The 14,350-nt window shown below is 40.0% G+C and overlaps 1 protein-coding gene across 2 annotated transcripts in view; it reads left to right on the plus strand.

Moving 5' to 3' along the window:
• The window catches only part of LOC115752747 (ABC transporter C family member 13), a 26,269-nt gene continuing 11,919 nt past the window's right edge, over positions 1-14,350 (plus strand). The window contains exons 1-11 of one of the 2 annotated variants that reach the window (XM_030691081.2): positions 1-160; positions 1,498-1,538; positions 1,630-1,717; positions 2,642-2,797; positions 2,894-3,025; positions 3,356-3,456; positions 3,967-4,030; positions 10,793-11,044; positions 11,921-11,990; positions 12,577-12,637; positions 13,879-13,966. In XM_030691081.2, the coding sequence (XP_030546941.1) occupies positions 122-160; positions 1,498-1,538; positions 1,630-1,717; positions 2,642-2,797; positions 2,894-3,025; positions 3,356-3,456; positions 3,967-4,030; positions 10,793-11,044; positions 11,921-11,990; positions 12,577-12,637; positions 13,879-13,966 (1,092 nt within the window). In that variant the 5' untranslated portion in view covers positions 1-121. Of the gene's footprint in view, positions 161-1,497; positions 1,539-1,629; positions 1,756-2,641; positions 2,798-2,893; positions 3,026-3,355; positions 3,457-3,966; positions 4,031-10,792; positions 11,045-11,920; positions 11,991-12,576; positions 12,638-13,878; positions 13,967-14,350 lie in introns of those variants that run through there. The other variant, XM_048273722.1, reaches the window with a different exon arrangement.

A 14,350-nucleotide genomic window follows, 5' to 3' on the forward strand; every position in this document is an offset into this window, starting at 1 on the left:
TTCTTCAGCCAGCACTCGTATTCACGTAACTGCCTATCCCTCTCCCTCTCCCTCTCCCTGCTTCTTCGAAGTCTTCGTCGTCTTCGTCCCTCTTCTTCTTCTTCCTCCGCCTCGAGCTCCAATGGACTTGCTGCACCTCATCTGCCCCGGCTCTCCATCCGTACGCTTTCGCATTTACTCCTCCTCCTCTTCTTTAGCCTTTATGCTCGCGCACCGAAAGGTTTCCTGCTTGTTTCCACCCGCTGGGGTTTTTCCCCTCGAAGGGTTCTCTTTTATGTCCTTCGAGTCGTGCGTTAGAACCGCGAAAACGGGTAGAGCTTTAGTCTAGGTGACTGGCGCGGAAATGATTAGCCTCTCTGCCTCTGATGGTACCGATGTATGTGGTTACACGGAGAGGCTGTGTACCACAAGATTTTGTCCATCACATCTGCGTTAACTAATGAATACAGAACAAATGTTGTGTTTTGTCTAATGTTTTACATTTCTCTGTGTTACCGCGAAAAATGTTGCTATAAGCTTATACCAATTTTGTGGTTGTCCATGGATTTAGATGTCGGAAAAAATGAAGTAGTACCTGTGCTGTTGCTCAAAAAACAAGAATCAGCCCGGAACTTCCATTTTAAAACAATCCTCAAACTTTTGTAAAGGGTATACTGTTCATCCTCCGATTGTTTCTGGCAATGAATTTATTTGGAGGGGATGCAAGGCAGTTTGTTTTGCCGTTAGACTTTTAGTCGAGGAAATGCTCAAGATGGTGTTACTCCTGTACTTTTCTTGATTTATGTGAAAGAAGGCATGAAGCATTGCTGCTGCCACCTCTCAGCCTCTCTCTCTCTCTCTCTCTGCGTGCATGCATGCCCGTTCACATTTGGGTTTCAAATCCAAAGTTGCCACCAACACTAACCATGGTGGCGATTATCGCTATTAGAAGTATTCAGGGGAGCAATTTCAGTTTCAGAATTCTAATATCAGTGGCAATTTGCTGTCATGATTAGAGTTTTAAAGCTCTCATATTAGTGTCGGATGGGATCAGTGACACACTCAGCCTTTATCTCTGGTGGCTGGGCAATGGTGCCTCCGCCATCTTAACTTTCATTGTTTTTTGTTGTGGTGCCTTCTTGGCACCATGTCTGAACTGGCGGCATTGGAAAGTGACCCATGAATCCTGTTTGTCCAAATAAGCATTTCGAGGTCCGCGTCAAAAGGAGAATGGTGAACCCTTGAAAGAAGTTTAAAAAAAAGAAAATTCTCGTTTAAATGAAGGTTTTACTGCAATTTTGAATTTTGAGTAAGAGTACATTAACTTCTTCTCATTTTCCCTTGAATTTTTATTGAGAGTGGATATAACCTCATGGTACTTGCTGTGATATTTCATTTGGATGCTCTATGGTAAGCAGAAATTATGGTCACTTTTTTATTTCTTCTGGTGTTTTTTAGTTAACAGAGCATCTGTTCTTTTTAGTGGATTTTGATTGAACACTATTTTTGGTTTTTCAGGTGTGGGATGGAAATAGATTGTCCGAGTGCTTCAGTAATATATATCCTTTAAATTTGATACCTTGTCTTTTCCGGTTCAGTAGTATGGCAGTGCCACTTTTCTTGGATTCGCTTCTCCTTAATGGTGTCCACAGTTTTGGCGTTTGGAGGGAATGTTGTTACCATTTTCATGATTGCCATGCTAGGCATTACAAACAGGAACATACAGAGAACTTGGAGGGTAGGTTCTGGTTCTACATGAATCACTTCAACCAAGAGGTTGTATTATATATTGCTGTTTACTTGTATGTTGATGTGTGTTCGACTGCTGATGTTCAGTCCTATCAGAATCATGACAAACAAGGAGGTTCACCAGTCCACTGAATGTTTAGATGTACACATTGGGCATCTAACATCTGTGCGGGCATGAATTCTTAACCTTTATAACATTGCATTGTGGAAGTTATAAATGTGTTTTGACCAGTTTGATCAGTTTGATCAGAATCAAATCACAGAGGCATGTTCTGCTCAGCTAAGCTAATCGTTCAGCTTTTCTCTCCATCACATTTTGTGTGTGTGGCTTCCCTGACTTCAATTACTTACATCATATTGTAAATTGGACATCTCCATGGGGATTTTTAGATTGTGAAATCTCTTGTTTTTTTTTTTTTTTTTTTTTTTGCTTGGCATGTTTATCATCTTAAAACTCATCTAGTTTACTTCTTCTCCTGCTCGTCCCCACTCTTCAGATATTCTGGCACAGTCCCAAAGATCTTCGAGTTTGTAGATCTTAGAACTTGCTTCATCACTTTTGCACAATTGATGTGGAAAATACCAGAATAGACTACTACAAAAAAATACATCTGATGTGGCATCACTCTGTCTATAACCCGCAACCCTCTCACATTGCGAAGTGGCTTTCTCAAATATCTCTGTATCATTTCAACTCAAGGGTCTGTCTCTCTTTTGGATGTGCCTCTCCGACTTTTGTCTTTTCCTATTTGCACTCACTAGTCTTCAAATCACAGTTAACCTATTATTCTTGATGCATATAAATCAAACATTCAAGACAATTTTATACTTTAATTCACGTTTCTATTCTGGTCTCAGTTCATCAGTGTCTATTGTCTGACATGCATGTTCATGTGTTGTGAATTGTACTCAGATGAACTTTTTCGAAAAAGCAGTTTTCTATGTGCTTCCAATCCTTGGAGCAAGTCTCTCATTTCTGGACGTGGCTTTCATGCTGAACACTGCTTATCACGGAGGCTTGGTTACGTATCATTCATGGCTTTTCAGATGTTCTAGGTTTGCAGTCTGGGTGAGTTTCTTAGCTTTATATTTGGGTTTTACCTCATAGAATATGGCGCCATTTCCTAGATTTATCTTCTGTAGCTCTCTTCTTTCTACTTTGCAGGCACTAACAATATTGGCCTTGAAGTGCCTGTGCGGTTCCTCCATATTTTATAACAGGGTTCTGTGTTTCTGGTGGGCAATAAAGCCACTGCTCATGATCCCCAATCTGCAGGCAACTTTTCGGTCATTGGAGGTGACATTGCTCCTTGTGAAAATTCTTCTTACCATTCTGTGTTGGTATATTCAATTGCTGCATCAGCACCGTATTATTTTGATCCATGTTGTGGTCGCCAGTGGCAATGTGCCTGCTCAAATGCAACAGTGTCTGATTTGTTTTTATTTGGTAATCTGAGCCATTAAATCCCTAGAATTTAATTTACAGGAGGGCTAAGTTTTGGCATAATTCATAAGTTTCCTTAATGGGCAAATTTTTGTCTCCCAGGATGTTACCAACATAACTTAATGTGTATGGGACAAGATTAAGATTTCGCATTATGTGTTAAAAGAGTTGCATCTTGAACAGGTATTAGCGTGTCTAAATGAGAGCTGCATGTTTCTGGTGGATGTTATGCTTGGGGTTTCGCTGAATGTTATCAGGGTGAAAAGAGCGTCTTCTAAGAGCAGGTATTATCTGGATCTTCTTAACTTCCCAGTTATTTTCTTCTGTGGACTTAAAATGTACTGGAACAGCAGGAGATTATGTGCTTCACATGTAACTGCTGATCTCTCATACGTCGATCATGGTTTGTCAAAATTTTCAGTCAAATTGTGATGGTAGTGAAAATGCAGTGGTGCAGAATGATACTACTGATGTACTGGTCTAATTACAAGTCAAGGAGAGTGTTTTTCCACTCAATGCATTTGGAACACAAAAGTTGTTTGACTAGCAATTGACATGTTAAATATGACTAATAAGTAAATCATAAGTCGGGAATACACGTGATTGAATGTAACAATAACTCTGATAAGAGAGAAAAATATTTAATTTTAGATTCTCTTGGCTTTGTCATTGTATACCTCTAATGAGGTACTTAGCATGTTGATTGCGTGGTCTAGTTTGAGCTACTAATATTGGTATGTCTATCTGCTAGTATTGGGATTCGGGATGACTCTATGTGATGGTAAAAATTGTAGGCAGTTGGAACAATCACTTCTTTCCTTTAATGAGGATGCCGAGGCAAATTCTCATATGGGCTCGGTAAGTTCTTCAGTGATCCCTATCCGTCAGGTTTGTATTCTGTTCGATGTTCTACCTAGTGAAAATTCTTGATTCTGAATATCCTGTTCTTGGAATCCGGGAAGGGATTTTTGTATGTCACCGAAAGCGTGAAAACGAAAGAGAGAAGAAAAATTGTTATACGATAGTTGTGGATTACATCAATATGTATACCCTAGTAATAATCGAAAAGACCAAAATACTCTTATTAACAAATAAGCCTAATAAGTTTTAACACTCCCCCTCAAGTTGGTGCATAAACATCAAAGAGCCCCAACTTGTTACACAACATAATCACTCTACCACCCCGCAATGACTTAGTGAAAAGATCAGCAAGTTGATCCTCGGTCCGTGTGTATTCAAGTGTTATTTTCTTGTTCCGAATCTTTTCTCGCACAAAATGGCAATCTACTTCAATATGCTTCGTGCGTTCATGAAAGACTGGATTTGAAGCAATATGCATAGCGGATTGGTTATCACAACACGTAACCGAGGGAGCTGAGGATGGCATGCTAAGTTCGGATAACAACATCCTCAACCAAAGCAACTCGCTAGTCGGATGAGCCATGGCCCGATATTCTGCCTCTGCACTCGATCGAGACACAACCTGTTGCTTCTTACTCTTCCAACTCACAAGATTGCCCCCCAAGAACACACAATAGCCGTAAGTCGATCTCCTATCAATAGGACACCCAGCCCAATCAGCATCAGAGTAGCCAATGACATTAAGATGTCCATGATTCTTGAACAAAAGACCTTTACCCGGTGCTCCCTTTAAGTACTTAACAACACGTAGCACTGCTTCCCAATGTGTAGTGCGAGGAGCACTCATAAACCGACTAACCACGCTAACAGCAAAAGAAATATCTGGTCGAGTGACGGTTAAATAATTGAGCTTACCCACTAGCCTCCGATACTTACTTGGATCATGAAGTAAGTCACCTTGTTCTGCATCAAGTTTCACATTAGGATCCATTGGAGTATCAACAGGCTTTGCTCCAAGAAAACCAACCTCACTTAGAATATCCAGAACATATTTTCGTTGTGATAAGGAGATACCATTACGCGAGTAGGCTACCTCAATGCCCAAGAAATACCGCAGATTACCCATATCTTTTGTGCTGAACTCTGTCTGTAAAAACTGTTTCAACTTTTGTATACCTACGTAATCACTACCAGTGATGATAATATCGTCCACATATACAACCAGGAGCACGCACCCCCTAGGAGAAGTGGAGCTAAAAACAGAATGATCCACGGTACAACGTTGCAAACCGAACCGAATAATCGCATCACCGAAACGGCCAAACCAGGCACGAGGAGACTGTTTCAAACCATATAATGCTTTATGCGGGCGACAAACACTAGTAGACTCCCCCCGAGCAACAAACCCCGGAGGTTGCTCCATATATACCTCTTCCGTCAAGTCGCCATGAAGAAAGGCATTCTTGACATCAAGGCGATGGAGAGTCCAACCATATCGAGCAGCAAGAGAGATGAAAACACGAACTGAAGGTATCTTTGCGACGGGAGAGAATGTATCATCATAATCAATTCCATAAGTTTGGGTGTAACCTTTGGCAACCAGACGCGCCTTCGGACGTTCAACGGACCCATCCGGTTGAAACTTTCTTGTAAAAATCCAACGGCACCCCACAACTTGTTTGCCATTAGGTAACGGTGTAAGCTGCCATGTCCCATTATTCTGTAGCGCCCGCATTTCATCCTCCATAGCTTGCCGCCAACCTGGATGGGTAAGAGCTTCCGCAATGATGCTCGGCACGGATACAGTAGATAAAGAAGCAACAAACGAGGAATATGTAGGAGAAAGACAATCGTAAGATAAAAACCGAGAAAGAGGATAACGAGTATGTGTACAACTAGACAAACCAGTATATGGAGCAAATCGGGAATTGGGTTGACCGACACAAGAACGCGTACCTTTGCGTAATGCAATGGGAATATTTATAGTAGAATCAGGCTCGGAAGAAACCGGTGGATCAGAGGTCGGGAGATCAATTGGTGGAGAAGCATACATGTCCAATGCGGGTGGCGATCGTACTACTTCACGTTGAACGTAACGACGTCATTGATAGGTCCGGTCGAAAAATTGAAAATCGGGTGACGGCTTGGGCACCCTTGTCAATGGGATAGGCGGTAGTGGAGTCGTGGCCGAGGATAAAATATCTTCGGAAGGAGTCACTCGTTGGTCAGTAGAAGAGTAATATGACCGGTCCTCGAAAAATGTTACATCTTTTGAGATATACAACCTCCGACTAACGGGACTATAGCACTTGTACCCTTTTTGAGTTCGAGAGTACCCAAGAAATACACACTTTTCGGACCGTGGATCAAGCTTATCATGACCAGGATCAAGACGATGCACAAAACAAACACACCCAAACACACGAAGTGGTAAAGAAAAAAGTGGACTAGTAGGATGAAGAATAGAAAAAGGTATGCCTCCACGAAGTACAGTGGAAGGAAGACGATTTATGAGATTACATGATGTAAGAATAGCATGCCCCCCGAACATTTTGGGGAGGTTCATATGAAAAAGTAGACAACGAGCGACATCTAAGAGATGACGATTTTTTCGTTCGCCACCCCCGTTCTGCTTGGGGGTATAGGGACAAGATGTCTGATGCGGAATTCCATGAGATGTAAGGAATGATTGAAAACCGGAAGAACTAGCCATGTATTCTTTGGCATTATCAGAACGCAAGCATTTAATTGAAGCATGATACCGATTGAGAATTTCAAAGTAAAACATACGAAAACAGGAAAAGACTTGAGTTCGATCTTTTATTAAATATAACCACGTTACACGGGAATAATCATCCACAAATGTAACAAAATACTTGTAACGGGACATATCTCCGACACGACATGGTCCCCAAACATCGGAATGTACCAACTCAAAAGGATTTGACACACGACTCTGGACACGAGAAGGAAAAGATACCCGATGATGTTTGCCAAATTGACAGGCATCACATTGGATAGGACTCATAGACTCGAAAAACAGAGAGAAATGGCGAAGTACGTCGGACGGTGCATGACCCATACGACAATGCATCCGAAAGAAGTCAGAGGTGGTGCTCTTCTGAGCAGCAGCAGCAATAAGATCTTTGTTCAAGTAGTACAGCCCATTCGACTCATGCCCTCCACCAATCATCCGTCCGGTCCTCGGATCTTGAAAGATACAACGAGTAGAGGTAAATGTCACAGAGCAGTTCAAATCTGCGGTAAGGGAACTAACGGAAAGTAAGTTACATGGGAAAGCTGGTAAATGGTAAACGGATGAGAGAGAAAGAGAGGGACCCAAAGTTATATTCCCTTGACCGGTGATCCGAGATCGTGAACCATCAGCAAGCGTAACAGAACTAGGAGACATAGAGGTAATACCGCATAATAATTTAGAATTACCGGTCATATGATTGGTGGCACTTGAGTCTACGACCCGGGAAGTGGGTGCGAGAGAGAGTAAACAAGAAAAATTACCTAAGGAAGTCTGTGCCGGAGTAGCGGTAGGAGCAGAGGAATCCACCACCTGGTTGGGACGAACTAAGGACTCATACTCAGCGCGAGATAGCATAATAGTGCTAGGCAGCTCCTGTGATCGATTAGGTTCTTTTTGCACTGGAGACTCAACAACATCGGCATAAGCAACATGTGGTCGAAGCTCGGGATGAAGGGTATAACAATAAGCCTCGGTATGCCCGGCTCGGCGACAATGGTGGCAATAACGAGAACTTCCAGCACCCCTAGCTCCATCACGACCACGACCGGGAGAGAAACCAGATCCGCCACGACCACGGTGACCACGTCCCCGACCTCCACGATTACTAGGTGATCGAGAAACCATAGCACTTGCGACAGGTATAGATGATGAGTCAGGTGTGTACCGAAGAACCCGAGAGAAAACTTCATCAAGCGATGGAAGAGTACCCCGAGAAGTAATCTGCTGTCGAAGAGAAGAATGAGTAGGACCAAGCCCCCGGAGAAATAACATAACTCTCATATCCTCCCGACGCTTGGCCAACTCTCTAATGTCATCGGTGGCGGGTAAATAAGTATCCAATTTCTCGCAAAGGCTGGTGAACTTGGAGTAGTAATTTGATATAGACATATCTCCCGCACGTAGATCAAATAGCTCTTCCCAAGCATCACAAACACGAGTCATATTATCTCGACCCGAAAACATAAGAGCACATTTGTCCCAAATGGCTTTAGCTGATGTACATCGCATAAATTGAGGACTAATTTTGGAATCCATGGTATTCCACAACAACGTCCGAATGGCAACATCGCCTTAACGCCAATCATCTATCTTCGTTGTATCCGAAGGTGGAAAAGAAGTTAAATAACTCTGTTGTTTGGTGGCCAAAAGATATGTCTCAATCGCCATAGACCAAGAAGGATAATTGGTCCCATCTAGCTTGAGTAACTCAACTTCAAATTAGTAAGATCGGTATCCGTACTCGAGTTTCCAGCCATAACTCAATAATAAACAATGAACTTAACTCCACTATCACAATCGGTAACACTAAGCAAATCAACCAACCGCTTGTAATCAATAATCAATAATCAATAATCACCGCTCCGCTCTCATCGGGTTAAACTCCATTAATCGGAGTGCCCAACTTAGCCTAATCCACAACATGTACCCGACCAGCTCCAAGTTTGATCGTATAAAACCACGAACTCAACGCCAACACAACCACAAAACCATTCGCAATGCTCCTTGGGGAACAAAATCTAGACTCTCACTCCGAGTGCTCCTTGCAAAAGCATTCACCGATTCCAAAAAAAAATTCTGCTTTCTCCTCTAAATGCTGCTCTGACATAACCTTAGTGGCATATGTTTCTTCAAAACCATTATTTTGACATGCAACCGCACTATCAACGACGAACAAGCGGGGGCCTTCTTTCCCTTTTTTTTTTCTTTTTGTTTCTCCAAAGCACTAGCGATCAAAGAACGAGGGCAAGAAAATCAGTACCTTGTAAATAGAATCCCGGGGTATCAACGCTAAATAGAAATCATTGAAGGCCATCGATCGGCTTTGAAGGATCAACGTGAAGGAGATTCACAAAGAGACTTCATAGCTAAGCATAGGTAGGGGCCGGACGACGTCGTTTTTGGGCTCGCCGACCCAGGCGTCGCCGGACGACGGGTCGCCGGTCGGATCCAACGATTCCAATGAGATTCGCAGTGGCTGGAGATCGGTGGTGACGAGTGGCTATTTTAGGTTTAGGTTTTAACTCGGCTCTGATACCATGAAAGCGTGAAAACGAAAGAGAGAAGAAAAATTGTTATACGATAGTTGTGGATTACATCAATATGTATACCCTAGTAATAATCGAAAAGACCAAAATACCCTTATTAACAAATAAGCCTAATAAGTTTTAACAGTCACAAATATTCTAACGTCAGTTTGCTTTCACTTTCCACATCTAAAGTCCGGTGGCATGTTTTCTAAATTATGTTGTACTAAGATCTCGTATACGAAATAGATGATGAAAAAGCCTACTAGGCATGAGACAAAATCAGAATCCAAGTCATTGTTGATACATCAGTGAAGCTATTTGAGGACCGTCACTGATCGGATTTGTGATTGTAGATAGCTGATTAGAAGGTAAAATCACCTTTGCTAATTTGAACTGAAGGATATGTAAGAATACATCTATTCTCGCATGAGCTGTAGCTATGCACCAGGGTCATTACTAAAACGATTACTTCCCTGCAAAATAAATACACAGAGAACAATACAAACGTGTTTGGGCTTGTTCTCTTATTATTAAAGTGAGAAAAAAGAAGCCTTTTGGAAGGTAGTTGATCATTTCTGGTGAAACGATTACTCTTGGTACCATCAGCCAATTAGGCTTATGTTTGTAAAAAGAGGATTAGATTGTGAAACTACCTTTGCTGATTTGAACTGAACGATAACTGAGAGAATTATACGCAGGCACTTGGTGTGATGTTATATCCATTATAGGCACAGCAGAATCTTTTGCTTTGTATCTCCAGTTATGTTGCAGGGTAATTGATCATTTTTTTAAGAACTATTCCTGATACTCTTAGAGGAGGATATGCCAGGGCAGAATGACTAGGTTTTGCATTATATATTATTAAGTGAAAATGATGGCACCTGCTGAAGGTTCTATTTCAGTGTGGGCTGTGGGCATGTTATCCTGATTAATTCTTTTCCGGATTTCTTTCAACCTGCAATGTATCTATCTTGACAAAAAGTTAGAACCATTCTTAAGTCTCAAAACCATGTCAATTTTGCTACTTAAGTGATTGGTAGTAGAAACTATAGATATGAGTATGAGCTTTATAGGATTACGTTGTAATACATCTATTCTGAAATTACTAAGTTATATTAGAACAAATGCTACTGCAGATTGACAAGCATCCTTGAAGTAGAGTCCTTCTTTGCCATTGCATGATGTATACCAGTATTTGAGTTGCTAAATATATACGAAACCACGAGAGGCCTTGTTGTAGTAGTTTGTTCAGATTTTACAGTATTGTTGCCATTGTTTAGGGACCGCTTTTTACTAGATTGTGGATTGGTAACTGTCCTCTCATTCATTTTCCTACTCCTAATATATGAAAAAAAACAGCTGTGTGAAGACGAATAGCTTTAATTACTTCTGTTTCTATCTATGGAAGATGTAGAATGGTGCAAATGTGACCTTTTTCTTCCACCCTCTCTTTGTTTTATTTGCTTGTGAAAGGGAACTGCAGAGAGTTACTGGGATCTTGTGACGTTCAAATCTATTGCTAAAGTGATGAATCGGGGTGTAATAAAGCAACTTGACTTTGATGATTTGCTTTCGCTACCTTCCGATATGGATCCTTCTTCCTGTCACGATGGATTGTTCAGCTGTTGGCAAGATCAGTGGAACTGTAACTCTAATGAGCCATCTTTGTTCAAAGCGCTTTACTGTGCCTATGGGTGGTCTTACCTTCGTTTAGGTCTACTGAAGGTAATATATCTTAGTTTTTCCCCAATCTGATACATATTTCACTACAAAATTTTGTATAGTAATAGTGACCTCATTATTTGTTAAGATTGATGCTGCCTTTTCTGGTCTCCTGACTAGTTTGTTTGATTGAGGCGTCTATCAAGATCTGACTCAGGGAATCTCATAAAAAACCATGACCTATGCAGTCTGCATATTCCATGACCACTCATAACAGAAGCAGACAAGCAAATTGAGCTCCAAAATGAGAATTCAAGACGTTTGGAAAAGGTGGCCTGCTATTAGATTAGGCCCATCATGTTATGTGATGCACTAGCTAAAAATGAAAATTCAAGATGTTTGGAAAAGGTGGCTACTATTAGATTAGGCCCATCATGTTATGTGATGCTCCATCAGTGATAGGATGACTGAATGGTTCAGAAACCTTAGCAGACTGCCTTTTCTTCACCTTGCATTGTTTAACTATTTTTTACAAGTGGTAAAGGTCATAGCTATTCGAATGTTCAGTTGTTGATGATTTGTTAACTCTAAGAAATTCCTGAGTTTCCCATTATGAACAATCTCACAAATAGTCCACTCGTTGAGCCTCTGTCTCTTGTTCTATAAAAAACTGATATGAATAGCAATTTGGTTGTCAGGAGACTAAAACCCAGGATTTGGACTTTTGAGAGACTGAAATTTTTTATTGCTGGCTCTTGATTTCTCGGTATATTGGTTTTTCTATTGATTTTATTACCCTTTAGAGTGGACAAGGTTACATGCTGTCTGCTTTTTTTGCTACGCATGATGTGTAAGTTTTAGTTTCAGGGCAAGTGCTTTGTCATATGCTTTCCTTTCCTCTATGTTTGTTCACTCTGAAAACTTTAGAATGTGCTCCAGGTGGTCAATGATTTGCTTGGGTTTGCTGGACCCTTGCTTCTCAACAAGTTGATTCGATCCCTTCAAAGAGGTTATGCATTGATAATCTTTTTCTCTAAAATGAATTCCCTTACAATGTATGTGTAATTTTTTTCCTAAAGATTCATTGCTTGATAAATACAAAAGGATGCTGAAATACAATACATTGATGGCTTCAACAAGATATTGCGAATGAATGCAGCTAATGGTTTTGAAGCTCTGGCAGGTGCTAATTCTGGAGATTTAGTTGTTCATACGTGGACTGACAAAAAATGATGCAGTTTATAAGGGGATCAAATTTCCCTTTGGTATTGAAAGAAGTAAATGGCCATTGTAGTTTGGTTTAGGGTAGAGTGAAGTATGCACCGTGCATATACAACATTGCGTTAAATTTCTATGATTCCTGTTCCTGTTTATTATCTTTTTAGGTATCAGTTGTTGCCTCCTCATATCGTTCTTGTTATGCAAAGTCCTATTGAGCCATATGAAAAAAATCCTCCAGCATAGCTCATCTTCCCAACTAATCTGCTTTCCCTTTTTAGAGTTGTTGGCTGAAAAATTAATCTTTCTTTAGACTGATTTCTTTCAATGGAATAACAAATCAATAGATTTTGACCAGATTTTGTTTCCCTTCTCAGGTTCTGGGAACGTGGATGGCTATGTCTTTGCTATATCCTTAGGCCTCACATCTATTGTCAAGTATTTTTCCCTTTTCGAGTTCAATGATAAGCTATTTTTTAAATTACAATTATGAGCATTTGAGTCCTAGCTTTCAATTAATTTTTCCAGGCCTTTGTTATAAATGATGATTAAATGAAAAATTGATAAAAATTGCTGCCTGCTGAAGCACTTGCAAGAATTCGTACTAAAGCAGGAGGAATGAGCAAACTGTCATTTCAGGGAGCTTTTAAGTGTCTTATGGCAACATATTGAAGTCTCACCATGATAGAATGTTATCTAATCGAATTAGCTCCTGTATTGCGCAGTCCGGAGCTTTTCTCTTCCCTTGCAGAGGCTATTTTTGTGGGTTCAAACCAAGATATAATCTGTCCAGCAAATAGCGAAATATCTGTTCAAGTCATGTGGGAATTAGTTTTCAGTTTAAGCATGAGGAAGAAAGGAACAAGATTTTACAAAATCATGTGGAATCTGAAAGTTAAGAACTTTATAAACTTTGGAGTGCTGAAATAGAGTTTTTGATGTTGGTATAGCCTTTAGCTTAAAGTTCTTGCCTTTTTAGAGATTGAAATCAGACTACTGTTTAGGCCCTGTTTGATTACATCTTAGTACTGAAAATTAAACCATTCGGCAATTATGAGAATAAATGTGTTTGGTAGCATTACTTAGTTTGAGTTAAAATCAACGCAAAAACTATTTAATGTTCTAATTCATTTAATTGAATTACACCAAGTTCCATTTCCATGTTCAGTAAAGATTTATCATATTCAACATTTAGTCTTATGCAATTACCAAACGAAATTTTTGTTTTCATTTGCATCACTTAAAGTCATCAACACTTATTATTTCAATATTATCCCACGAGCACATTGAGTGCCTTGTATCATATAGACATGTAGATACTAACAACTTTTAAAAGTCACCATAATTTTTTTTCATAATTTTCTAACGACTAAAATGATTTTTCATTTTGTCGGGAAACTTGAAAATGGGTTTTAATCACCCTCTGATATTATTGGAATGACTAACTAATGGTTTGAAGCTCAATTTTTACTAGTGACAATAGTGCTATTCAGCTTAAAACCATACCACACCCTATTTATGAATCCGATAATATTCTTTCACAATTGCAAGTATTTTTAGCTAGTTTTTACAGAAGATATCAAGAATTGTATGCCTGATGCAGTGTAAAATTCTCTACATGTTGTGGATCGTTGTATCAAGTTATCTGATTGGGTAAATGTTTGTCTTGGATGTCGCAGGTCCTTTCTTGACACACAATATACCTTTCATCTTGCAAAGCTGAAGCTGAAGCTACGATCCAGTATCATGACTATCATCTATAAAAAGGTAGGTGTTGCCCCTGTAGATTTCTTGCTTACGTGACGCATTTTGTCAAACCTCAAATCAATCGGGTCTGGCATCATGCATTCGGGTGTGCAATCCAATTTCTTAAGAGGCAAGCTCTTAGTTTGTTGTTTATTTTAAGGTATTGTGCCCTTGTCTTGAGTTTCATTGGGTGCTGTATATGTTCTAGCATTTTTCTTGAGCTCTACCCATTTTATCTCTTTCATTTTTAATAAGTACTTATCGTCATTATTTCATGCATCTTCTGGAAAAGGTATGAGAACAAAAAGATAAAGATGATGTTATGCGTGATTAAGCTTTTTAATATTATATATGAGTGTTGTAGATTGCTGTAGTCTTGATGCGCTGTTAGTATGAGTGTCCAAC

The sequence above is a fragment of the Rhodamnia argentea genome, chromosome 2, assembly GCF_020921035.1.
Source record: "Rhodamnia argentea isolate NSW1041297 chromosome 2, ASM2092103v1, whole genome shotgun sequence".
Taxonomy (NCBI): Eukaryota; Viridiplantae; Streptophyta; class Magnoliopsida; order Myrtales; family Myrtaceae; genus Rhodamnia; species Rhodamnia argentea.